The 26,654-nt window shown below is 50.9% G+C and overlaps 1 protein-coding gene across 1 annotated transcript; it reads left to right on the top strand.

The window, feature by feature from the left end:
• The first annotated feature begins 223 nt into the window (after positions 1–223).
• SUGP1 (SURP and G patch domain containing 1) lies at positions 224–26,102 on the top strand. Its single transcript, XM_008569734.1, has 14 exons — positions 224–267; positions 1,984–2,155; positions 6,486–6,589; positions 8,997–9,224; positions 11,215–11,338; positions 11,608–11,708; positions 12,855–12,978; positions 15,473–15,828; positions 22,177–22,283; positions 23,289–23,466; positions 23,912–24,018; positions 24,819–24,964; positions 25,578–25,707; positions 25,941–26,102. The coding sequence occupies exons 1-14, from the start codon at positions 234–236 to the stop codon at positions 25,965–25,967; spliced, it is 1,938 nt and encodes a 645-aa protein (XP_008567956.1). The 5' UTR covers positions 224–233; the 3' UTR covers positions 25,968–26,102.
• The last annotated feature ends 552 nt before the right edge of the window (positions 26,103–26,654 follow it).

Raw genomic sequence — 26,654 nt, 5'->3', positions numbered from 1 at the left:
TGTTGTTTGGATGGCCGCGGTTCCGGGAAGGTGTGAGAAAAGGCGACGCCCTCGGGTCTTCAGGACCGAGATTCAGACACCGCCGATAGGCTGACGCCTGCATTCCTGGAGGGAAGACCGTAGGCGTCCACGGAGCTGCGGGGCGTGGCTGACGGACGCGGACTACATCTCCCGTAAAGCCATGCGCCCTATAATAAGTTGCCTCAGGTGGCGCTGGAGCATTGTGGGATCGGATGACTCTCAAGATGGACAACCGGGATGTTGCAGGTAACAGCCCCTGCCTCCCCTCAAGCCCCGGCCGCGGTTCTTGAGGAGACGTGTAGGCTCTTCGCCCTCCTGAGGGTCGTGCCCCGACCCAGGGGACCCTCGCCTCAGTCCCTGCGCAGCCCAAAGCGGCAGCTTCTGCACCTCTCCCGTCCCCTGGAGACCTCAGCCTGAGGTTGCGGCCGCCGCCGCTGGTTTGTGAGAACGCCCGGTTGTCCGTAGAGCCCGCCTGCCGGCCCTCCTTGCACACCTTCCCGAAATAATCTCCTTCAGGGCTGCTGCAGGCTCGCTCCCTGGCACAGCGGCCACCGTGGGCTGTCCCGCGCGCCTCTCTCGGTATCCGCTGCCGTCTGGCCCGCGTCCCGCTTTCTGGGGAAGCTGCCTCTCTGAGGTGCCTTGGGGCCCCCTGTGCGCACTTCTCCGCGTCTAGTGAACCCGCCTGCCCACGTGTTTTGCCCTTCCGACTCCCCCAGAATGGGATGCAGTTAGCCACTCTGCAGATACTCAGGTCGTGCTCACTGTGTGCTAGGCACCGTGCTAGGCGCTGAGAGTACACGGCGACCAAAACGGAGCCCTGTCTTCCTGAGGGTTTCTTTCTCCCGGGAAGTCAGACAGTGCATCAACAAGCAAACATTTACAAAGCAAGTTGTGATGATGTGAGGCAGGGGTGGAGGTTGTTGCTATCGGTGGTCAGGGAAGGCCTTTTCCAGCAGAAGACATTTAAGACGAGTAGATGCCAGCTATGGGAAGGCCTGGAGGGCAGAGCATTGCACACGGGAGGGGATGGCAAGTGCAAAGGCCCTTGGGTGGGATGGGCTTGTCCTTTTGAAGAATGTCAAAGATAAGCAGAAGTGGGGAGGGGAGCCATCTTTGGCAGGGCCTTGAAAATCGACTTTCAGAATGTGCTTTTTATTCTGAGTGCCATGGGGAACGTTTGAAGTGCTTTTCCATCTCCACAGCTATCACCTAGTCTGAAGACACTGTGGTCCTTTGCTTGGAGTCAGCAAGTCTCGTTGGTCTCCTTGCTGCCTGTGCACTCTGTAACCAGAATGATCACCTAGTAGCCAAGATGATTTTAAAATAAAAATATCTGTTGGATCTTATTCTTCCTTACCTTAATACTCCCCTGTTGCTTCCTGTAGACCTTAAAGTAAAACCCATATCTCCTGTCATGCCCCACCTCTGCTCATTCCTGGAGCAGTCCACTCTGGCCACTCTGGTCCCTTGCTGATCCTTGGACACACCAGGCTCCTTCCTTCCTTGGGCTTTTGCATCTGTTCCTTCCTCTGCCCTGATCACTCCCCATTTGGCTTTTCATGTTGGTGGCTCCTCCTTCTGTGGTTCCAGCCCAAATGTTTGCTGTTATAATAGTCATTTTCTGGCTTCTCTACCTGTGTGGGCACTCCTCTGTTACTTTCTCTCACTGTTTTTTTGGTTTCTAGTAAAGTTCTTATCACAATGTGCAGTTATTTTTTTTGTTACGGGTCTATTGTCTCCTCAGCCAGAGGCGAGTCCCATGAGGGCAGAGGCCCCGTCTGTCTTGTTTAGCACCTAGTACAACACCTGGTATGTAGCAGGCGCTCTGTAAGTGTTCGCTGAATATAGGAACAAATGGACATATGAATCAATCTGTACATCAGTTGCTGTCTAGCCTGTTGCATTTGGGGATGTTTGTGGAACAAACGTGATTTCTGATGTGCTTTTTTTTGTTCTCCCCAGGAAAGGCTAACCGGTGGTTTGGGGTTGCTCCCCCCAAGTCTGGAAAAATGAACATGAACATCCTTCACCAAGAAGAGCTCATCGCTCAGAAGAAACGGGAAATTGAAGCCAAAATGGAGCAGAAAGCCAAGCAGAATCAGGTGGCCAGCCCTCAGCCTCCACATCCTGGCGAGTAAGTGCCTCCTGGAGCCTGGATTGGGGTCTTAGAGGGTCACTAGCCAGAAGGTTTTGCTGTGAGAGTAGTCAGCATGTGCCTGCACCTAGCCACAACCTGATGAGCCAAGTAATGACACAGGTGCTCTCTGGAGGCTTATTGTGGCAGGAGAGAAATGGGGGAGAGGAGGTTATTTATTGCCAACCAGCTGAGGGGCAGGGTGCAGGGGTGTAACGCAGGGCAGAAACCCAGACTCCGTACCTACCCTTATGGGGCTCACAGTCTGCTAGCAGATGGGTGCTGGTCACACCCCAGAGCTGCTGGAGAATAAAATGAGGCAATGTGTTCCTTGGCACAGTGGCCACCACAGGAGCACAGAGAGGTTCTGCATGCTGAAGGCCTGTGCAGAGCTGGTCCATTGAAGAAGCAGGGAAAGCTTTGCCCAGCAGAGGGCAGGGAGGGAAGAGAGCCCTTGTGTATTGAGACAGCCTAAGGTGCTGCACCAAAGAGGCTGTCCTGGAGTGAGGTAGGAGGTAGCTCAGTCATTGTCCTGAGAAATACTGAGGGCACCAAACAGTTTTGAGTAGGGCGTGGCGTGTGATCATGGTGACAAGATCCAAGAATTTCAGTTTGCAGGTCTAAAGTGTGTACCCTGTTAACATTCCACAAAGCTCTGTGCCAACTTCTGCCTTCTCTTTCTTTTTTTTTTGGTGGTGGCTGGCCAGTACGGGTATCTGAACTGTCGACCTTGCCGTTATCAATATCACACTCTAACCAACTGAGCTAACTGGCCAGCCCAGCTCTTGCCTTTTCTAATAGTTTGTGATTTTTCCTTGATGGCAGGACTTCAGCCTTATTCCTGATGTACCCCAGGCTTGGCTCAGGGCCTGACATCTCCAGGGTGTTCAGGAATGTGGAGATTGGGTGTGAGTGGCTGCTCATGGGCTCTCACCCCTGGGGTTGTGGGAAGACTTGGGCCAAGATGAGAAAGTCCAGTAGGATAGCCTCCCAGAGGCTCTCCTGGAGGCTGCCAGATCTCAGTGCCAGGATCCATCAGCTTAATGGGAATATCAGGATAGGTGGGAGCATGGCACAGGACTCTTTGGAAATAAGATGGTTTTCTACATCAAAAAAGCATACAACAACAAAGTTTAGAATTTATAGCGGAAGAAATAAAAAACCTTCAGGTCACCCCAAGACAGCTATTTGGATCTTTTTACTTTCCATATCTTTCATGATGTTATCAACTTTGTATCCTGCTTTCCCTCCCACTTTAAAAACAAATTTGCTTTTTGGTGGCTGACCTGTAAGGGGATCTAAACCCTTGACCTTTGTGTTGCCAGCCCAATTTTTTTTTACTGTAAAATACATGTAACATAAAACTTTCTTAACCACTGTTAAGTGTACAGTTCAGTGGTATTAAATATGTTAATAATGCTGGGCAATCATCACCACAACCCATCTCCAGAACTCTTTTTCAGCTTGTAAAATGGGAACTCTGTATCCATTAAACATTAACTCCCCTGTTGTCCCTTCCCCATCAACCCCTGGCAACCACTTTCTGTCTCTGTGAATTAACTACCCCACATAAGTGGAATCATACAGTATTTGTCTTTCTGTGACTGGCTTATTTCACTAAGCAACATGTCTTCAAGGCTTACCCATGTTATAGCATGTGTCAGCATTTTTTTCCTTTTTTAAGGCTACGTAGTATTCCATTATATAGATATACCGCATTTTGTTTATCCACTCATCTATTGGTGGACAGTTAGGTTTCTTCCATATTTTAGCTGTTGTCAATAATGCTGCTGCCCCCTCTGTGATACTTTGTAGAAGAAAGACTTTTTGCTGCATTACAGCTCTTCAGAACATTGTGGTTTTAAATGTATTCTCATTGAATTCACATGTCATAAAAATCACCTTTTAAGCTGTACGGTTTAGTGATTTTTAATGTCTTCACAAAGACACGCAACCATCACCAGTATCTAATTCCAGAACATTTATTTTCATCACGCCAGAAAGAAACTTAGTCCCCATTAGCAGTCACTCCTCATTCTCTGCTCTCTTGGCCTCTGTTAAGCACTAATCTGTTTTCTGTCTCTTTGGATTTACCTATTCTAGATATTTCATACATTGTATGGCCTTCATTCATTTAGCACAATGGTCTTGAGATTTATCCACATTGTAGCACGTATCAAGGCTTCATTTCTTTTGATGGCCGAATATGGGTAGAGAGTATTTTGTTTACCTGTTCCCCAGGAACCAGTATTTTTATTTCCTACTGTGTGTTACCAGTGGTTTCCAAGGGGGGTCCTGTACTGCCTCTCCGCAGCCCAGCTGTGCGCTCTTGTTTTCTGTCCTCCCCACCTCTTGCTTCTCCCTCCTGAGGGAGGTGCACACAGTGTGAGCATGAGGCCCAGGGTCCCCAGAAGACCCTGCTTGTTCAGTGTCGAGGCTGGTTTATTGGCAGAATCTCCTCTTTCACGTAAAATAACTTTTACTGCTTTTTTTTTTTTTAACTTTAAAGATTGTTCATATACATGGTAGAAATTTGGGAAATGGAGAGGAAAATGAGGAAAAGCCAGCATCACCAATAACCCTGCAACCCAGAGACAAGTGCTGTAGCCTTTTGGAAAACTGTTTTTCTTTCTTTTTTGGTGGCTGGCTGGTATGAGGATCAAACCCTTGACCTTGCTGTTACATGAAAAGTTGTTTTCCTAACAATTTTTAATTCTAATGTCTGTTGACATACGTAGGACCACATTGTAGGTACTATTTTACATCCTGCCTTTTTCTTTTTCCTTTAATGATGTGTTTGATTGCTTTATCTATAAAATTTTAACTTTTCAGGGTTGTCCCATCTTCCCTGTGGATGGCCCATAGTTTCTTTAATCAATGCTTCTTATTGACCATTTAGGTTGTTTTCATATTTATTTCATTAGAGCAGATTCCCAGAAGGATAAAACTTAATTTTAAAGGAAAAAGGCTAGCCCTGTCAACTCTGTGAGCTTTTACCAGTTATTGGGGTTGTCCATATGATAGAATGTCACACAGCTTTGAACAACACTTATATACAAGGGGTTTCCGAGATTGGGGCAGGTAATATATCATAGTAGAAAGTGGAAGAAGTAGGATATGACCATAGCCTTACTTCTGTTTCTAATTGATGTCACAGTAAAGAAATACACCCAAGTGTTAGTAATTGCTGCTGCGAGGTGGGAGACTTTGCTGGGCTTCTCTCCTTTCTTTTCATATTTCTGGGTTTCTTTATTTCCATTTGTTTCATAATGAATCTTTTATGATAAGAGAAAAATAAATTTGGATTAAACATATTTAGGCCCCTAGGTTTGTTTTTGTGCTGATTTTTTTTTTCTTTTTTTGTTTTTCTGACAGTTGGCTGGTGTGGGGTCCGAACCCTTGACCTTGGTGTTATAACACAAGGTTCTAACCAACTGAGCTAACTGGCCAGCCAAATTGGGGGCCTGGCCGGTTAGCTCAGTTGGTTAGAGCACTGCCTTGTAACACCAAGGTCACAGGTTTGGATCCCTGTGCCAGCCACCAAAAAAATAAAAATAGGGCCGGCCCGGTGGCGCACTGGAGAGTGTGCCACTTGGGAGTGTGGTGGCGCTCCCGCCGAGGGTTCAGATCCCATGTGGAGACCGGTTCCCGCCTCGCTGGCTGAGCGTGGTGCGGGCGCGACACCGAGGGTTGCGATCCCGTTACCGGTCAGTAAAAAAAAAGACAAAAAGGAAAAAATAAATAAATAAAAATAAAAATAAAAAACAAACTTTTAAGTAAAACATACTCTTTGCAAAAGAAAAAGGAAGAGAAGGAGAGAGTAAAAATAATAGCAACATGAAATTCCCCTGTAATTCTCCCACCACGACATGCTTTGAATGTTTTCCTGTGAACATGTGATGCCACAGAACTGCTTGCTGCCCAGGCTCAGAGCAGCAGGCACACATGGGTGAAGACACACACAGGCCCCGCCTCGGAGAGCTCTAAGTCTAGCTGGGGAGACAGACATGTGAGTCAGCAGCAACCCAGAGAGTGAACTGACAACAGGTAGGACAGGTGCTTGTCAGGGGGCCCTTTGGACCTAGAGGGCCGAAATTCGGGCAGAGATAACTTAAGCATGTGTAGTATTGCTCTTACTGGAACAACATTGTTCCTAGCGTACTGCGTTGAAGCCTGCTCTGTGCACTCAGCAGTACTCCCCAGACATCTCTGGGGACCAGTTTTGGGTCCCACTAGGCAAGAACATCAGGGTGGGTGTGGAGCCATGAAGGGTGAGGCGAGACCCCACTCTCACCAGCTCACCCTCTGGAGTCCTCTGTCTTGGTTCTAGAATTGCAAATGCACACAACTCTTCCTGTGCTTCCAACAAGTTTGCCAACGACGGTAGCTTCTTGCAGCAGTTTCTGAAGTTGCAAAAGGCACAGACCAGCACAGGTGAGCAGAGTGGAGCCACCCCCTTCCCTTGCTCGGCGCCCTGCCCCACCCTGAGGGTCCCTGGGCACTTCAGAAGTGACAGGTCCCACCTCAGACTCATTCCTCTCACCCCACATTCAATGAGCACTGTTGATCCAACTATCCCCGGACCAGGTACCAAGGAGGCGAGTGCAGAGCCCACCTTCAAGGTGCTTACTGACAAACCAGGTTTCAGTCCAGGGGTTTGGGCCAGGGCTGTGAGACCCTGAAGGCGTGGGCAGGTGGGTGTGATTCCCGCTGGGGAGAAGGGGGAGATATCTCCAAGCTGGATCCTCCTGAGTGGGCCTTCTGCAGATGGGGTCTGCACAGACGCCAGGCTGGCCTGAGTGAGACATCTGAGCTGCTTCAGAGTTATGACAAGTTTCAGGGCTTGCTGCGGCTGAAGTTTTCTTTTGAAAGGCATTTGGCAATATGTGTGGTATTCTTTCCACCCAGAGTTCACAGATTTAATGTTTTGTTGCTTATACTTCTGATCTTTTTACTTAGTAATGAAAACACCACAACACCATAGGAAGTTGAAGTCCATTCCCCCTTCTCATGGGAAACCACTGTTGACAGATTGTCATGTGTCCTGGCGATCCCAGTGGTTGTCCTTTCCCTGGATTAGTAGTTGGCATTGTTTGGATACTTAACCATTTACTTGAATGATAAGATAGTGTGCATTTTTTTGCCACACCTTTCTTTTCTACTTGGGGTGACTTTTTTTAGATCCAGGCACTACATAAAAGTCTCTCTTGTTGGGCTGGCCCGGTGGCACACTGGAGAGTGCGCCGCTTGGGGGCGCGGCGGCGCTCCCGCCGAGGGTTCGGATCCCATGTGGAGACCGGTTCCCGCTCACTGGCTGAGCGCGGTGCGGGCGCAGCACCGAGGGTTGCGATCCCGTTGCCGGTCCCCGGTACGGGCGCGACACTGAGGGTTGCGATCCCGTTACCAGTCAGTAAAAAAGACAAAAAAGGAAAAAAAAAAAAAAAGTCTCTCTTGTTGGGCTGGCCCGGTGGCACACTGGAGAGTGCGCCGCTTGGGGGCGCGGCGGCGCTCCCGCCGAGGGTTCGGATCCCATGTGGAGACCGGTTCCCGCTCACTGGCTGAGCGCGGTGCGGGCGCAGCACCGAGGGTTGCGATCCCGTTACCAGTCAGTAAAAAAGACAAAAAAGGAAAAAAAAAAAAAAAGTCTCTCTTGTTGGGCTGGCCCGGTGGCACACTGGAGAGTGCGCCGCTTGGGGGCGCGGCGGCGCTCCCGCCGAGGGTTCGGATCCCATGTGGAGACCGGTTCCCGCTCACTGGCTGAGCGCGGTGCGGGCGCAGCACCGAGGGTTGCGATCCCGTTACCAGTCAGTAAAAAAGACAAAAAAGGAAAAAAAAAAAAAAAGTCTCTCTTGTTGAGGTCAACGTCTACAAGCAGCACTAGCTGCTTGACTCTATATTCCATTGGGGAAATTGGGGCTTAGAAAGATGAGGCCTGAAGCGCAGAGCCAGCCTGTGACACAACCAATGGGGCCCTAGTCCTGCCGTCAGGGCGGGGAGCCGGCCACGTCATATGCTGCTCCCCACTGAGCTCAGGACTCTGCCTGAAGTCATCAGACACCACTTCCAAGGTTCTCATGCCTTGCTGTGGGCGCTCCTGCACCCGTGGGTTCTTGGGGAGACCAGGGCATGGGTGAGAGTGCCCTGAACTGTGCTCCACTGCCATCATCACCCCAGAGGATTCCCCAGCCCTCCCAGGCGGCAACCCCTGTGCAAGGAATGGGACCCCTGTCCGTAGGTTGGGGAGACACCTGGCCCACAGGATCACAGTGGGGTGCACACCAGGCATGAGAATCACCTCCTGGGGGAAGCCACCTGTGTCTACAGTTGTGTAGTTTACTTGTAGGCTCTTATTGTTACCGTAAGAGATGTTGCTGGTGAGACAGCTGACCTTCGACCTTAGGGAACAACTAAGGAAAAGCTAACCCAAGGCCAAATAGAGAAGAAGGAAGTGTTGTTTGAGTCTTTCACCCGAAGGGTGTCAGACCAAGAGCACCACGTAGGCTGGCGAGGCTGGCTCTGGGGACTGTCAGAAGGAGTGGCTGTAAACTGGGATGTGGGGAGTCAGGTCTTACCCATAAAAGCTGACAGGTCCCCCGGCTCTGGGTGCAGCATGGTTGAGGTGCCTCCAGCCGGAGCTGCTGCCTGCAGAGCCACAGCTTATCCTGTCCTGGCTGGGGAACTACAAGGAGTTTTTCCTCTCTCAGCCTCAGCGTCTTCATCTGTAAAATGGGGGTTTCTTCCTCTCTATGTGCTTCCAAGCCCACAGAACTTGGATTTGATGGGGAATGGGGAAACGTGCATGACAGACCATGAGTGTGTGTATCCTTCCTTCCTTCCCAAGATGCCCCCTGTAGCATGACCAGCGTCCCTGCCAGCACACCCACCCCCAGTGCTGGCAAGCGGTCCCTTCTCCTGAGCAAGCGGACGGGCCTGGGGCTGGGCAGCCCTCTTGGCCAGGTGAAGAACTACTCGCATGCCAAACAGCTGCCCGTGGCACACCGCCCAAGCGTCTTCCAGTCTCCCGATGAGGATGATGAGGAAGACTATGAGCAGTGGCTGGAGATCAAAGGTAGGTTGCTGGGCTGCCACCCTTCCTCCCACCAGCTGATCAGCACACTCTGCCCAGCAGGCTCCATGGTGACCAGGGCAAGCATGTCCAGGAGTATGAGGTGCTTGGGGTTGTGGTCAGGGGGGGCTGCCAGGCCTCTGGGCTAGGCTGTGAGCCACAGTGGGGCCCTTCAGTGTGAGAAGAGCAATGGAGTGTGTGGGGAGGGTACTTGGGAGCATTGCCATGCTTTAGAGCATGGGCTTCATCCTGGGAGCAGTGGAAACTGTTGTCCACTCATGTAGTAGCTTGTCCCCAGCCAGGGCAAGGTGCACAGTCCTTGGGGGAGCATTCACTCAAGAAGGGCGTCCTTGTATATCTGCTCATCCCATACAGCAAGAGGAGCTTTGAGGCTCCCTAGCCTGAGCAAATGCCCCCTGAGCCCTTGAGGCCCCAAAGCACTGTTCCTCATTGTGGGTTACGTGTCCCCACTGGTTTGGACCAGAAGTATGAGTGCGCAGGTTTTGGGCGCTCACTCCTGGCCCTGGAAGAGGATGGTTGTCAGTCTTAGGTGAGCTTGTCCAGGCCCTGCAGTTGTAGGAAGACAAAGAGTGGTGGCAGCAGTGGGACTCCTAGTGAGTCCAGTCCTGTCCACATTCAGAACAAGGCTGTGGGACGCCTGAGCCATGTGGAGGGCCAGCCAGCATGGTCACATCACACTGGCAGTGAGGACAGCCTGAAGCTACCATGTAGATATGTTGTGACAGTTTCTAGACCCCTTTCTCTGAATGAGGGTGCAGGCTTCAGGCCATGTGTCTGAGCAGATCAGAGGTCAGCCTGGCACTCTGCACCATCCATCATGATGGAGCTGGGGAGAGCATGTTTTCTTAGAGAGGTGCTCTGGCAGTTCTAGCGGTGGCCTCAGTAATGCACCTGTTCCTGTAAATGGTGACTAGTTCAGGATTGTTGGGCACGTGGGAGGAGGGTGAGGCAAGGGAGAGGGGCAAGCACAGAATGTCCCGGGACCTCATAGGGGTCCTCTTGGGGCCACATGTCACCCCCCTTCCCCCAGTGCTTGCCAGCAGCCCAAGCAACAAGGGAAATAAGATTAGCTGAGGGTTCCACATCTAGCCTGGTTGCCTGGCACCGGCTTATGGTGAGAAATTTCTTCTGCGAGTCTCATAAAAGTGATGTGATCCATATAGTGGCTGACAGACAGCCTCAGAAACAGGCCAGCGAAAAACGCAAAAGCAGGTTCCACATGACTCAAAGGGAAGGCTAACCCTTAATGTAAAAATATATTTTTATAGCTCTGTTCACTGAAAAAGCCCCAAGATAATGATTAAGCTCGTTGCAGTGAGCATCCCTAGCGCCCAGATGGTGGTCTGGAAACACAATTTCTCACTAACGGAAACCAGGACTTCTTGGAGAAATGGCTGGCTCTAGGTCTGGGCAGGAAGTGTGAGATGATCCTGGAGCTCCCTGCCCCAGCAGATGGCAAGGAGGCCGTCAGAGACTCCTGGGGTCCTGTGTAAAGCTCCCAGGAGCCAGCTTGAAGAGGCTCCACCGGCCACAGAGCTTCTATGATGACATTAATTGCCGTGGATTGAAACCCACCCAATGCGTTTAAATCAGAGTTTGTAATATTTTTTTAAAAGAATTTGTCATCTTTGAAGGATGAAAGAACACTGGTAAATAAAGAAAAGAATTAAGCATTTCCAAAAAAATAAATAAATAAAACCAGGGGAGGCTGGATATGTGTTCCTCCAGCTCTCTTCCAGCCTGGGGATCAACACAGCCTCTGGGAGGCTCTCCCGCTTCTCTCCTGCCAGTGTGTTGGGAGACCGACCCCCCTCATGACGGTGCTTTGTGCACGGACCCAGGACACCCAACAACCTCCCGCATCGCACACTCTTCTCCCCCCACCCCTCTGTCGTTGTGGTTTGTAGAGAGAGTGTGCCTATTGACTGTGGGGTGTGTGAGTTGAACCCCAGTACTGACAGCCTCCTTAAAGTTTCACCCCCAGAGGGAGCCGAGACTCGGAAAGTGATAGAGAAATTGGCCCGCTTTGTGGCAGAAGGAGGCCCCGAGTTAGAAAAAGTAGCTATGGAGGACTACAAGGATAACCCAGCGTTTGCGTAAGTATTTCCGGGGAAGGGAAAGCCGTGGCTGTTTCACGTGTTTGCTGCACAGTCGCACGTGCAGATGTGCTTGTAACCTCATCGTGGTGACCCTGGGCCGGGTGCTTGCACTTTCTAATTCACACCAGAGGTTGCAAGGGGCTCCCATGTGGCAAGGCGTCTCTGCTGGCCAAGCTGCTCTTTTTGCATGATAGGAGCCACATGGTCCACCCGCCCTCTTGTTAACAAGTCTTATTTTCTTCTCTTGCAAATCTCTTCCTCTCCAGATTTTTGCATGATAAGAATAGCAGGGAATTCCTCTACTACAGAAAGAAAGTGGCTGAGATAAGAAAGGAAGCACAGAAGTCGCAGGCAGCCTCTCAGAAAGGTAAGTGGGCAGAGGAGGAGGGAGGTTCTGGGGAGGTGTGTGAACATACCATGCCTTAATGTGGAATTGGGGTTCTTAGGGCTGGCCCGTGGCTCACTTGGGTGAGTGTGGTGCTGATAACACCAAGGCCACGGGTTTGGATCCCTATATAGGGGATGGCCGGTTAGCTCACTTGGGAGAGTGTGGTGCTGACAACACCAAGTCAAGGGTTAAGATCCCCTTACTGGTCATCTTTTTCAAAAAAAAAAAAGGAATTGGGTTTCTTGGAGGCTGCTGTGGTGTGTGGTGGCACCCTGCGGGCTGCCAGCCAAGGCCTGTACTTTCCTCTGGGAATGGGGTGATGACACCCTCCCTCCTGGTGCTCCAAGGACAAGGTGAAGTTTGAGCACCAAGCATGGCATGCGGGGTTCACAGGTGCTCTTGGAGAGTTATGTCCAGCAGATCAATCCTATGCATGTAAAGGTGGCAGAGGGAGCATTGGCTTGTTGGTTCATCATTGTTTTAACAAGTGTTAAGGAGCTCAAGCTTTGTGCCGGGCACAGAGGACACACTGAGACAAGTGCAGGTCTAGCACTGGGGGAGGGAGTGCCAGGTGGGGTGGGGAGCTGATACAGTCGGCTGGTGAGATTCTGGTGGGATGAGTTTCAGAGGAGGGAGGAGGTGCCATCCAATCACCAGCTGTAATGATGTAAAATCCCAGCCAAGCACTGGGGCTGTGGCATGGGGGATGAATGTTGAGGCCAAACGTTGGCCACAGAAGGTCATTTGTTTTGTCACCTGCAGCCCTTTGCCTTTCCCTGGGAAAGGAGGGCTATCCCTCTCCCATGTGGCCTGGGGACTAGGGTGGGGGCTCCCATCTCCCCTCCTGCCTGACCCAGACCAGTCCTCACGTTCTGATCCCTTGTCCCAGCAGATGTCAAAGGCCCACATGACCTACAGTGTGGGTAGGGGTGGGCGACCAGGGCTCAAGATAACTTGTAATGTTAGCTTCTGCGTTTGGTCCCAGTGCAGTAATCTGATTCCCATTTGCCTGTTTCTCTTTGCATCACTCCTAAGATAACCCCACTTGTTGTTCGTGGGGTTCTTAGCAGAAATTAGGCTGTTGGGTGTGGTGAGTTGAGCTCAGTACTGACAGCCTGCTTAAAGTTTCACCCCCAGAGGACGAAGAGGTCAAGAACCTTGCAGAAAAGTTGGCCAGGTTCATAGCAGATGGGGGTCCTGAGGTGGAAACCATCGCCCTCCAGAACAACCGTGAGAACCAGGCTTTCAGGTAAGGGAGGGGCCCACCGGGGAGGTGACTTTCACCCTGGCCACAGCCCCCCTGAACCCTAAAATGAAGTAATAGCTCAGCATGGTCCAGCAACCTGCTAGGGTCCCACAGTGAGAAGTTGGCGGGGCCTGAACTTGGTACCAGGAGTTTCTGACCCCAGAGCCCAGTTCTGTCACCCCATGGGACTTCCCAAACACACATCAGTACCCTTTGATGGTCTTTGTGGCAGGCACATAGCGGCCTCGGGGGCCTTTGTATTTTCTAGGCACCTCATGGAGAAAATCTCCAGCACTTGCCCAGCTCTCCTTGTGACAGAGAGCAGTCCCGGGTTGGGGACAGGCCTGGCTCTTGAGGGGAAATCCCCAGAACCATTTGTACCGTGTGTGTTCTCAGGGTCTCCCCTTTATGACAAGGGGAGTGGGAAGGAACATGGAACCTCAGGATCTGAGGAGTGGGAACTCCCAGCCTGTGTGCAGATTCCACAGATGGGCTAGCAGGTGACAACCCGGCCTCCCTGCTGTCCCCGGCCACACAGTCACTCCCCAGCCCCAAGGGCTGTGTAAGGGTTCACGTGCTCCTCGTTCATTTATTCAGCAGGTGGGTCGGCACCTGATTTGTACCAGAGGAAACTAGTGGAAGCCTAGGGCTGTTGTTGCTACAGGGCAGGGGCTGGGAAAGTCATGCCTGGAGTGGACGTTTGGGGTGGTGTGGGTGGCGCACCTGTGAGGATGCTTTTGGCCTCAAGTAACACAAGTCCCAACTCAGGAGCTATGACCATGCACATAACAAAATATCCAGCTATCTTGGCTGTTTGATTCATCAGGGGGAGAGAAGTGGGAGTGGATGCTGGGCAGGTGGCCAGTCACGTCCCCATGTGAGCCTGCATGGGCTAGATGCAGAGTCAAGGAGGTACAAGGGACTGCCATGCAGGCATGAAGCAGCAGAGGTTTCAGGCGCTGTGCCTGGACCAGGTGCAGACCTGGGCAGGGCCAGGTTGTGAGGGAGTCAGAGTAGTCACTGAGAGCCTTTGGAGGGTCTAAATTGGGCAGTGATGGGGTCACTTGTGCTCCCAGGGTCACTAGCCAAAGTCGTGGAGGCTGGTCAGACACGTCCAGGCCAGGGCCAGGCAGGCAGGGGAAGTGGGCAACTATCAGGAGTAGGGGTGGATAGAGCATGGGGGTTGTGGAGTGTTTGGGTCTAGAGTTCAGGAGAGGGGTCTGCCTGGGGCTGGAGGCCCAGCTGAACGTCCCCAATCTCAAGACCTGCCCTGATGGCCATCGAGTTGTTGTCCAAGACTCTGCGCTACACAGGTTGACGTTGAATTAGTGGTTCACTTTAAGTCATTGCGCCCTTTTCTCATTTACCTGAGTTTATTTAAATAAGAAAGTTGGTTTACTGTCCATCATTGTTAAGTGGACTCTGACCACGGAAGTCTATCTAAGGAAAAGTAGGCGAGGTTATGGAATTTAGTCCAAGGCCTGAACCCAGGCAGCTCTGCCCAGTCAGAGGGGTCCAGGGCCCAGCAGCTCCAACCCAGCCTTTCTCCTGATGTCAGAACTGAGAGCGCCGTCAGCACAGGCAGCTCTGGGCTGCGCTCTGTGGTTACTCCCCACTTGGGGAGTGCTGGTGGTGGATGCCCAGCTGGTCGCATGTGGCTGTGGTGGAGGCTGGGCCATGGGAGGCTGCCCAGGATGGGTACCTGGGGCAGCTAGTGGAGAAGCAGCTGCAGGAGCTTATCACGGTGCTTACTGCCAGAGCCAGAGAGAGGGGGATTGAGGTATGACAGCATCAGGGCTCATCATGGTCCCAGCAGGGTATGCAGGATTGTACCAAGTAGACTGCTTAATCTTCATATGGGGTCAAGTGAGAGGCAGCCCCAAAGCACAGAAATGCCAGATGGACACGCCTTTGAACCCAGGGCCACCTGCTCTGCCCAAGGCTGCCTGCCCTCAATGTGGGCTGGAGCCCAGCTCCCTGGTCTGTTCTGATGTTCAGTGTATGTTTCAACTCTTTCCCTGTTTAACACCTCTCTGGGATGCATCAGAGTACCTGTCGGGTTTGGGACAAATCCCTCTTCCTGTTCTGGTGTCTGTTGTCCGCACAATTCAGCATTTCTTGGAGTGAAGGCACCTCTTGTCTTAGGGGTTGGAGTAGGGTTTTAGGGTGCCCTCCCCTTTTCCATCGAAGCAGGAGGATGGATGACAGTATGATGGGCACTTGAGAAAGATGGGGGTGGGCGCTTGGAGTGGCCCACGGCTTGAAGGAAGGGCATCGTGAGGGGTCATGGGTATATCACATTTCCTCATGCTTAGGCTGCCAGAACCAGCAGCTGCTTGAGACCTAGCAAGGCAGGAGGTCGTGGTGGAGACCATGACCCTGACATGACCTTAAAGTGACTCTGGCCAACCTGGGTGCACAAGACCTGAGCTGCCCCTGCCCAGAACCAGTGGGCTCAGGCCCAGCTGACAGTGCACCGCCCAACTCTCCTTTGCAGCTTTCTATATGAACCCAACAGCCAAGGGTACAAGTACTACAGGCAGAAGCTGGAGGAGTTCCGGAAAGCCAAGACTGGCTCCACGGGCACCCTCACAGCACCTGACCTGGGCAAGAAGCGCATTTGTCCTCCGGAGGCCCCATCAGGGTCCTTGCCCCCTACCAGCACCTGCCCTGCCTCATCTACCCCTGCGCCCGCCGTCACCCCCACTCCAGCTGCCCCTGGGAAGCCGGCCTCCACTGCCACTGTGAAGAGGAAGCGGAAGAGCCGGTGGGGGCCTGAAGAGGACAAAGTGGAGCTCCCACCTGCTGAGCTGGTACAGAGGGACGTGGATGCCTCTCCCTCACCTCTTTCAGGTGGGCCAATCCCTCTCCATCCTCTTTCAGAAGGGTCTGGCTTCGTTCATTGAGCATGTTTTCAGGGTTCATCCATGTTGCAGTGTGTATCAGAATTTAGTTTCGGGCCGGCCCCGTGGCGCACTCCGGAGAGTGCGGCGCTGGGAGCGCAGTGACGCTTCCGCCACGGGTTCGGATCCTATATAGGACTGGCCGGTGCGCTCACTGGCTGAGCGCGGTACGGGCGATCCCCTTACTGGTCACGAAAAAGACAAAAAAAAAAAAAGAATTTAGTTTCTTTTTGTGGCTGAATAATCCATCGTGTGTACATACCACGTTTTGCTTATCCATTTATTTCATCTGTTAATGAACACTTGAGCTGTTTACACCTCTTAGCTGTCCTGAGTAATGCTGCTATGAAAATTTGCATAACGGTACTATTTAGATCCCTATTTTCAATTCTCTCGTATGTATACTTAGGAATGGACTTGCTGAGTCAGGTGGTAATTCAGTGTTGAATGTTTTTGAGGACCCAGCAGCTGCACCATTCTATGTCCCACCAGTGCGCAGGGGTTGCGATTTCTCTACATCCCCACCTTTTTGTTGTAGCCATTCTAGTAGGTATGAGGTGGTATCTCTCTGTAGTTTTGATTGGCATTTCCCTAGTGACTAATGATGTTGAGCATCTTTTCATATACTTGTTGACCATTTGTATAGCTTTTTTAGAGAAATGTCTATTTTAGGTCTTTGCCCATTTTTTAGTTGAGTTATTTGTCTTTTTGTTGTTGAGCTGTAGGTGTTCTTATATATTCTGGATATTGACTCCTTATATCAGATATATGATTTGCACACAGATTTTCTCTCATTCTGTGGGTTGTCTTTTCACTTTGTTAATAGTATATCCTTCGATGCATCAAAGTTTTAAATTTTAATTAAGTCCAATTTGTCTATTTTTTTCTTTTGTTACCTATGATCTTGGTGTCATATTTAAGGAACCATTGCCAAGTCCAGTGTATGAAGATTAAGAATTTTATAGTTTTAGTTTGGGCCTTTGATCCGTTTGGAGTTAATTTTTGGAAATGGTATAAGGTAAGGGTCCAACTTCATTCTTTTGCATGTGAATATCCAGTTTTCCCAGCACCATTTGATCAAAAGACTGATCTTTCCCCATTGAATGGTCTTGAAAGGCTTGTAAAAAATTGACCACAGATGTGAGGCTTTATTTCTGAGCTCTCTTTTGGACTATGCTGGTTTATATATCTGTCCTTACACCAGTATCACACTGTGGTGATTACTGTAGTTTTAAAATCATGAGTATGTGTCCTCCAATGTTGTTGTTCTTTTTCAAGATTTTGGCTGTTCAGGGTCCTTTGAATTTTCATGTGAATTTTCAGATGGCTTTTCCATTTCTGCAAACACCATTGAGATTTTGACAGGCAGTTCATTGAATCTGTAAATCCCTTTGGGTAATATTGACACCTTAACAATATTTAAGTCTTCTGACTTGTGAGCATGAGATGTCTTTTCATCTATTTACGTTGTCTTTAATTTCTTTCAACAGTGTTTTGTAGTTTTCATTGTACAAGTCTTACACTTCCTTGGTTAAATTTATTCCTAAGTGATTTTTAATGCTGTTGTAAATGGCATTAAAACACTTCTTTTCAGATTATATTCAGATTGTATTTCTAGTGTGTAGAAATACAACTGATTTTTGTGTGTTTATTTCATGTCCTGTGGCTTTGATGAATTTGTTTATTAGCTCTAACAGGGTTTTTTTAGTGGATTCTTTAGGGTTTTCTACATGTAAGATGTTGTCATCTGCAAATAGAAAGTTTTACTTCTTTTTTTCCAATTTGAATACCTCTTATTACTTTTTCCTGCCTAATTGCTCTAGCTAGGATTTCCAGTGCTATATTGAATGGCCAAAGTGGGCATCATTGTTTTGTATCTGATCTTAGGAGAAAAGCTTTCAGTCTTTCACCATTGAGTATGATGTTAGCTGTGCGTTTTTTATATGTGGCCTTTATCGTGCTCAGGACGTTGCCTGCTGTTCCTAGTTTACTGAATATTTTTGTCATGAAAGGCTGTTAGATGTTGTCAGATGCTTTTTCTGCATTAATTAAAAAATGGATCACAACCCTCAGCGTCGCGCCCGTACCGGACCGGGACCGGCAACGGGATCGCAACTCAGTGTCGCGCCCACACCTTGCTCAGCCAGTGAGCGGCCGGTCTGTATGTGGGATCCGAACCCTCGGCGGGAGCGCCGCCACGTTCCCAAGCGGCGCACTGTAGCAGTGCGCCACCGGGCCAGCCCTGATTTTCATATGTTGAACCATCCTTGTGTGACTGGGATGAATCGTACTTGATTATGGTTTATAATAACCCTTTTAATGTGCTGCTGAATTTGGTTTTCTAGTATTTTATACAGGATTTCTGTATCTATATCCATAAGGAGTATTGGTCTGTAATTTGGTTTTCCTGTAGTGTCTTTGTCTGCCTTTGGTATCAAGGTAATACTAGCCTCATAGAATGAGTTTGGAAATGTTCTCTCCTCTTCAGTTTTTTGGGAGATTTTGAGAAGAATTGGTGTTATTTTATCTTTTAAATATTTGGTAGACTTCACCAATGAAGCCTTCTGGTTCTGGGCTTTTCTTTGTTGAGAGGTTGATTACTGATTAAATCTCCTTACTTGTTCTAAGTCTATTCACATTTTCTATTTCTTCTTGAGTTAGTTTTGGTCATTTGTGCATTTCTAGGAATTTGTGTGCTTTGTCTAGGTTACCTAATTAGTTGGTATACAGTTCATAGTATTCTCTTATAGCCCTTTTTATTTACATTTTTATTTTATTTTTAGTCAGTAATAGCCCTTCTTTCATTTCTGGTTTTAGTTATTGAGTTTTCTCTCCTTTTTTCTTAGTCTATCTAAAGGTTTGTCAATTTGGGTGATCTTTTCAAAGAACGAAGTTTTGGTTTCATTGATTTCCTCTTTTGTATTTCTGTTCTCTATTTCATGTATCTCCACACTAATCTTTATTATTTCCTCCCTGCTATTGGCTTTGGATTTAGTTTGCTCTTCTTTTTCTAGTTCATTAAGGTGAACTGTTACTGATTTTAGATCTTTCCATTTTTTTTTTTTTAAAGATCGTATAACTTCGTATAATGTATGCTATACGAAGTTATTACGGATGAGAGGACAAGAAAGCTTAACTTAGAAAATATAAGTGAGTGATCTCTGAAGATTTGTAAACAAGATGTGCAAAAGAATACTGTTTTTCAGACTATTCTATTCTTCTGAGTTTCTAAGAATTTGAAGAATGATTTCTGTACAGAAATCCTTCCCACAAAGAGGGGCCCTGTGGAAGCACTCAGAAAGCATATGGACACTGCAGGGCAGCTCATTTAAAATAATTAATGAAAAGTGCAAGTTTTCAGCTTGTAACAGTCAAAAGATCAGAGCTACCCTCAGACCATCTGAGATCTGTGGTTTCTAGAACCCGTGGCCTTGGTGTTATCAGCACTGCACTCTCCCGAGTGAACCACGGGCCGGCCCCTTTCTCCTTTTTAAAGTATGCATTTGCAGCTATAAATTTCCATCTTAATTAGCCCTGCTTTTGCTACATCCCATGAGTTTTGGTGTGTTACACTTTTGTTTTCATTCACCTCTAAGTATTTTCTAATTTCTCTGGTGATTTCTTCTTTGACTCATTGGTCGTTAGTGTGTTGTTTAATTTCTGCACATTTGTGAGTTTTCCAGTTTTCCTTCTGTAATTGATTTTTGATTTCATTCCGTTGTGATTGGAAAAGATACGTGGTATGAGTTCTTTTTTTTTTTTTTTTCCTTTCAATTTATGAAAACTTATTTTGTGTCCTAACAAGGCCTATCCTGAAGAGTGTTCCATGTGCCCTTGAGAAGGCTATGTATTCTTCCATTGTTGGGTGGCATGTTCAAAATATGTCAGGTCTAGTCATTTGATAGTGTTGTTCAATCCTCTATTTCCTTATTGATCTTCTGTCTAGATGTTCTATCCGTTATTAAAAGTGAGGTAAGGGAGTCTCCAGCTATTGTTGTAGGACTATTTATCTGTCCCTTCAATTCTGTCAGTTTTTGCTTCATGTATTTTGGGGGCCCTTTAGGTACATTTTATAACTGTTATATCTTCTTTCTGTATCAAATCCTTCATCAATATATAATGTTCTCCTTTGTCTCTTGTAACCGTTTTTGACTTAAAGTCTATTTTTTCTGATACGTGTACAGTCATCCCAGCTCTCTCTTGGTCACTATTTTCATGGAATATGTTTTTCATCCTTTCACTTTCGACCCGTTTGTGTCTTTGGATCTGCAGTGAGCCTCTTGTAGAGAACATGCACCTGCATCCTGTTGTCTGCCTTGAACTTTAAAGTATTTGAACTCTTTCTTGTCATAGACAGCTTGGGAAACACGGTGATTGCTACAGTCAGTTTTCATAGTCACTTTTAACCTCTCCCTCTCTGACAGTGGTTTCAAGGAAAGCCAGTGTGGCGTGGTCTCTCATTTCCTACCACAAACCCACAAGAGTTTGTGGGGGGCATGGGTCTCTTGTCACTGCATTATGCAGTTGATAATCAGTGGCTGAGAGAGGCCATCTCATGCCATCTCTCTGACTCCCTCCCAGCAGCCTGCACTGTGGGCAGAAACACCTCCACTGCCCTCACCCTGCTTTGACTGGCGCTTGACACACAGGTGCACAGAGGAGTCAGACGTGTCCTGTTCCTTGGTGCTTTCACCTGCATTTGGAAGATGAGGCTGGGGCCCCAGAGGGAAGGCAGCTCACCAGGTCCCACGGCTGGCTTGTGGCCCTGCCTGTCCAGCTCTGAGGGCCAGATTCTTCCTTGGTGCCTCCCTGGTCCTAGGGGCCTCAGAAATTCCAGGTCAAGGAGAAAAGCTACTGAATGAAGATTCTAGAACTTGCTGAGGCCCTAGGTAGCAACTCCAGCCAGGATTGAAGGTACCTAGGATTGGATTGCTGCTCAAGTGCCAAACCCTAGTGTCAGTTGGAAAGGAATATGCTCAGATTGGGTGCTTCTCTGATGCATGCACAGCCCAGCTCTGAGACGCCCAGCCAGACACCCACTAAAACCATGTTCCTCTAGAACTTGCTGAGGCCCTAGGTAGCAACTCCAGCCAGGATTGAAGGTACCTAGGATTGGATTGCTGCTCAAGTGCCAAACCCTAGTGTCAGTTGGAAAGGAATATGCTCAGATTGGGTGCTTCTCTGATGCATGCACAGCCCAGCTCTGAGACGCCCAGCCAGACACCCACTAAAACCACGTTCCTGAGTCTGGCCCCAGCTTCCAGAGGATAAAGAAGCTTCCCCCATGGTCTAGTGGACAAGCACAGACTGCAAAGTCTCAGGCCCAGGTTCCAGTTCCACCGGACCACATCGCCCCCAGGGGAGCCTGGGCAGTTCCCACCCACCTGCTTGCTGGTGGAGTGCCCCAAGGAGGAGAGGGACTGGTCACACTCCATGCACGTGGCAGGCTGCTTAGACCTTGGCTCCTGTGCCTTCCCCACATCCTTATCGCCCCCACAAACCTTTGAGGAGGGATTAGAGGTGCAATTGTGGGCCATTCTTAGGGGCAAAGCCCCAGTCCTGGTGAGGTGGGAAGACCCAGCTTTTTTCACCCTACCAGATGGGCCCTTGCACATCCCCCACCCCCTGCCTGCCCAGCTTTCCCCAGGAAGCCACCTCTGGAGGGGTGGTTGTCTCTGCCATCCAGATGGGCCATTGCAGCATCTTCACATGGATTGGTGTTGCTGGCTCCAGCCAAGTTCTGAATCTGCTGCCAAATTAAATATCAGTTGCTTTGAGGATGGGTGACTGCCTCCCCTGAAGGAGTGCAGGGAGCCACACAGCTGAGTCCTAAGCCAGACTCTGAAGCTTATGTGCATCTCCGCTGGGTGTGTTAACAACAGGGCTGCCTTCTGTGAAGCTGGTGTGTGTGCATGCACACACACGCATGCTCATCTCAGCTCTCATATCTCTGACTTTGCAAAGTCCCTGCCCTGGCACCCATTAGCCATGTGACCCTGAGCATGGCCCTGAACCTTTGAATCCTGGTGTCTGTGTCTGCAACATGGGGGAGCGTAGAGACTGCCTGGAGAGGTCACAGGGAAGCAAAATGGGTGCATGTGACAATATCCAGCATGTCTCCTGAGGTCTTCACAGTAAGTCGTGATGCTCACCATCATGACGGGAGGGCCCAACTGTGCAGAAGACACTGCACCAGGTGCCTTGGGTGTCATTACCACGTGGCATCCGTGCTTCACTCAGGAGCAGAGCCTGGGGCCTGCATGTTGGTCACTGACTACCCTTTGTCTTTGGTTTCCAGTTCAGGACCTCAAGGGGCTCGGCTATGAGAAGGGGAAACCTGTGGGTCTGGTGGGAGTCACGGAGCTCTCAGATGCCCAAAAGAAGCAGCTGAAGGAGCAGCAGGAGGTAAGGCTGCAGAGGACTTAGCAGGCTCTTGGGCAGTATTTTCCCCTAACCCACACTGTAGCGGTCACAGATGTGTTCATGTGCTCACCAAGCCTCTTTGTGTGGGCAGAGCCTGTGGTCAGTGGCGAGGCTCCCTGGCAGACAGATCCACCATCAGTAGCATGCCACACCCTGAGTGTCCTCACCAGCCTGCAGCTGGGCCCAGAGCCCAGACCCTGGCCCTCTTGTGCTTCCTGGGAGGCGCCTGGCTTCATTGCAGCCCCTGTGGCCTGTGTTCCACAGCTGCTTCCCACTAAGCTTGAGAGCTGACCCCCGCTGGAGTAGCATCCATTTGTGATTTTCTTCCACAGTTGCCTCCAGTATCTAGTACAGGACAGTCTTGCTTAGCACAGGGCACCCTGAGGGATCTTAGGGCCTGGCTGGGCCAGCCAGGAGCTCTGCGGCCAGGGGCATGGCCTCTGTGCTTCTTCCCTGAGGAGCTGCAGGCACCTGCCTGTCCATCCCGGGGTTGGCTCCCCCCAGTGCCCTCATCCAGGCCTACAGCTCCATCACATCACCCTCAATCCTCCCAGTGGTCAGTAGCCCAAGTTGCCCTTATTCAGAGGCACAGGGGTCATCCATGCTCAATTCTGGAATTTAGGGAACCCAGGATGTGTCCTGACACCAGACTCAGTGCTTGCTTGAGCACTCACTTAGAGCTTTGCTGCTCATGAGTCTGGGCTCACAGCTGGCCTAGGGGGCCTTGCAGAGGAGAGTTGGGGGTGTGGCCTTACACAGAGAAGGTGAGGGGAGCCAGCGCTATGCAGGGGAGGTGAAGGCGAGGTCTCTCCTTGCAGAGAGGAGCCGAAAGGGGCTGGTCTTGTACAGGGGAGGGGAGGAGGGGAGCCGGCCTTGCACAAGAGAGGTGGTGAGGGGGGCAAACCTGCACAGGAGAAGTGAGGGGGGCCAGCCTCCTGCACACTGTGGTGTACAGCCCTTGCTCACTGGTGTGTGCCGTGCCCACAGATGCAGCAGATGTACGACATGATTATGCAGCACAAGCGGGCGATGCAGGACATGCAGCTGCTGTGGGAGAAGGCAGTGCAGCAGCACCAGCATGGCTATGACAGTGACGAGGAGGTGGACAGCGAGCTGGGCACCTGGGAGCACCAGCTGCGGCGCATGGAGATGGACAAGACGCGGGGTGGGCCCAGTCAGGGGGTTGGTGGGGGGTGGGGGCGTTTGGGGGGACAGGGACTTGAGTGGGATGGGGCCTTGCTCTCAGGAATACACCTGGAGGCACTACACGTGGGTCACAAATCGTCTACCCATGAGGGTTCGGTCCCTGGCCTGCCTCCCATGCTGTGAGGCTCTGGGTGAAAGACTGCCTCTGTGGGCCTCAGTTTCCTCAGTGGTAAAAAGGGGTTGTCTTGATGTCATGGGAGTGGAGAGCTGTGCTGAGTGTGTGGCAAAACACTCTCCACAGGGCTGCCTGGGGGCAGGAGCTCTGATTGGAGTCACAGACCAGCACCCTCACTCCCCGGAGGCCCCAGACTCCCACTGCGATGCATGCCTGTGCTCTGGTAGCCATGCGGCCCACTCCCCACCCTCCTTCTCCCTCTGCTCACCTCTCCCGCCTCTCTGAGCAGAGTGGGCTGAGCAGCTGACGAAAATGGGCCGGGGCAAACACTTCATCGGAGACTTCCTGCCTCCGGATGAGCTGGAGAAGTTCATGGAGACCTTCAAGGCCCTGAAGGTGAGCCAGGAGGGCCCCCAGGCACCAGCCCCTGCTGTGTCCCAGCCCCTTCAGCCGCCTCAGGACCTCACACGCTCACAGCCCAGCCCGAGCCCGGCCCTCCTGCTGTGGGACGCATCTGTTTATGACAGACGCGGTCTGTGTAGGGAATTAGCAAACACCAGTTCAGCTGCTGCTTCAGAAACATTTCCTGGGGCTGCGGGGGAAATTCTGCTTCCAGTGGAGCCAATTAAGTGCAGTTTACAGGCAAAGCATTTCTCCAATAGAAGCCCCTGTGGACTGGCCTTTCCAGAACAAGAGCTTAACATTCTGCTCCCGCTGCTGTTGGGCTCGTGAGAAGAGTTGGCTGACGTGGCATGTCCCATGTTGTCTCTTTGAGGTTTTTTAATAAAACTCTTTTGTATCCCATAACATCATCCAACAAGGTGGTAACCTCATTGACCACCTCTTTTTAGCACTTTGTAACAAATTGCTCTCAGAACTAAAGATAAGGCTTTTCTTTGCTGGCAAACCATTATTCTTTCCTGTGGTGGATAAGGCCTGTGTAACTGGATGCCTTGCACCTTTTGACTTGGTCACCAGGGAGCTCTGTGCTAAGTTTGGCCCTGAGGCCCTGGGAACCCTAAGAAGAATGAAGAACTTGGTTGTTCTCGAGGAGTCTGACCTGGGGGAAGAGAGGCAGAAGGGCAGGTGGCCCCAGTGTCAAGTGAGGCCAAAGTTGAGGGCTGATTTGTGGGCCAGAGCTGGGTCCTGTGTCGGCTACATGCCTGGTGGGTGATGGTCACCTCCTTTCCCTGCAGGAGGGTCGGGAGCCTGACTACTCAGAGTACAAGGAGTTCAAGCTCACCGTGGAGAACATCGGCTACCAGATGCTGATGAAGATGGGCTGGAAGGAGGGCGAGGGGCTAGGCTCAGAGGGCCAGGGCATCAAGAACCCTGTCAACAAGTGAGTACAGCCCCTGGGGAAGAAAGGCAGGGGCGCGGGAGAAAGGCTCGGGCAGAGGAACTTGGAGCCGTGAACTCTGGGGGTCAGGGGTTCCCCTCCTGCCTCCCCACCCTCACCCTGGTACGTCATAGCTTTTCTCTTTGGTGAAATGATTACAGCTGTGCATCGCACACGCTTTACAAAAACAAGCAAGTGGTGCAGGGGTTTGTACAGGCGTGGGCCTCCCCAGCCCTGGGGCTCCTTCCTTTCCCGAGTCTCCCCTGGCCAGGTGTGCATGTGTACATACCCATGGGTCAGGCCTCTTGGGGCCTGCTGGCTGGCCCCTGACAGGTGCTGTCCTTGAGTAGCTTCCTGCCATCCCTGGAGCTGTGATAACCTGCACTGGGGGCTCTTCTTTCTGGTGCAGGACCCTGGGGCTGGACCCCCTTGGGCTCCTCCTCCTCTCACAGTGCGGGGTGTCCCCACTCAGATGTCCCCCACCTCAAGCTCCTGAAGGTGCTGCCGCCGGGCCCATCCAGGCTGGACCTCCCTGCCCAGAATTCAGGCCCTGCCTCCCCCTTCCCAATGGCACCAGCCTGGCCCCTGCTCACCCCATCCTGTTGCCTCCCTGCAGGGGCACCACCACGGTGGACGGTGCTGGCTTTGGCATTGACCGGCCAGCTGAGTTGTCCAAGGAAGATGACGAGTATGAGGCCTTCCGCAAGAGGATGATGCTGGCCTACCGCTTCCGGCCAAACCCCCTGGTGCGTGCTTCATTGCTCCCAGTTGCTTCTGGCTGGGTGCCCTGATGTCTCAGAAGGGGGTGGTGGTGGTGGTAACAGGAGGGTCCTTCCCAGTCCAGCTAGGCCAGGACTCTCCTCCTCCCATCCTCAACGCCTAACTTGCCATCTGCAGGCTGTGAGCTCAGCTGTCTCTTGAAGGTTCTGGACTGGAGACATCAACCCTCTCCCCTTTTGACCTCTTTTGCCTCCCACAGAACAACCCCAGACGGCCTTACTACTGAGTATCCTGGAGAAGCACGCAAGCGTACCTTCTCTGATGGATCCCGGACTGTGGAATGTTCTGGGCTGCATTTCTGCCCGCCCCTCCCATTGTTGCTAGTGTCGTGCCGTGTATTAAAGTCCCAGTGCTCACCTGACACAGCAGCCTGATCCTGCCATCGCCAGGAACCCCTCCTGTTCCTCAGCAGTGAGCCTAGGTTGGACAGGTGGAGGCAGGGTGCCATCTCAGAGGCTCCCCAGCACCCAAGGGGTCCTGGAGCACCATCTGGCCCCTTGTCTGTCCATGGGTCCCTGCTCAGCTTGGTCCCAGCTCAGCTGTGGCCAAATTTGTCTGCAGACCTGGCCATGCCTGGGCCAGAGGGTTGTTGAGGAACTTCCAACTTAGCATTGTGCTGCAGGAGGTTAGAGATGGATCTCCAGGCATATCCACCCTTCCTTAGACCTGTGGGGCTGGTGGCTCTGGGGCATACCTGTGACTCTCACCTCCCTGGCAGGTGGTGCTGGTAGGGCCCAGCACATGAAACCAGCCATGGCTGGTGATGGCTGCAGCCCAGGCTACCCTGACTACGGCGGGTTCCACCAGTGTGACGGACACACGAGTTCCTGGGGCTCATGCGTTTGAAATACAGCTGCATGGCTGGATGCACCATGCTAATACATCAGACACATCCTGGAAGTGGGGGCCTTGG

Source organism: Galeopterus variegatus, unplaced genomic scaffold, assembly GCF_000696425.1.
Source record: "Galeopterus variegatus unplaced genomic scaffold, G_variegatus-3.0.2 Scaffold526, whole genome shotgun sequence".
In the NCBI taxonomy this organism is placed as follows: Eukaryota; Metazoa; Chordata; class Mammalia; order Dermoptera; family Cynocephalidae; genus Galeopterus; species Galeopterus variegatus.
Note: the sequence above shows the minus strand (reverse complement) of the source record. Positions and strands in the feature narration are given on the sequence as shown.

Excerpts from the sequence above, each read along its gene's own strand:
- SUGP1 (XM_008569734.1), top strand. The coding sequence starts at position 234 with ATGACTCTCAAGATGGACAACCGGGATGTTGCAG. Across the intron at positions 12,979-15,472 it reads CGTGAGAACCAGGCTTTCAG|CTTTCTATATGAACCCAACA; the intron begins GTAAGGGAGGGG and ends TCTCCTTTGCAG. Across the intron at positions 24,965-25,577 it reads ATCAAGAACCCTGTCAACAA|GGGCACCACCACGGTGGACG; the intron begins GTGAGTACAGCC and ends GCCTCCCTGCAG.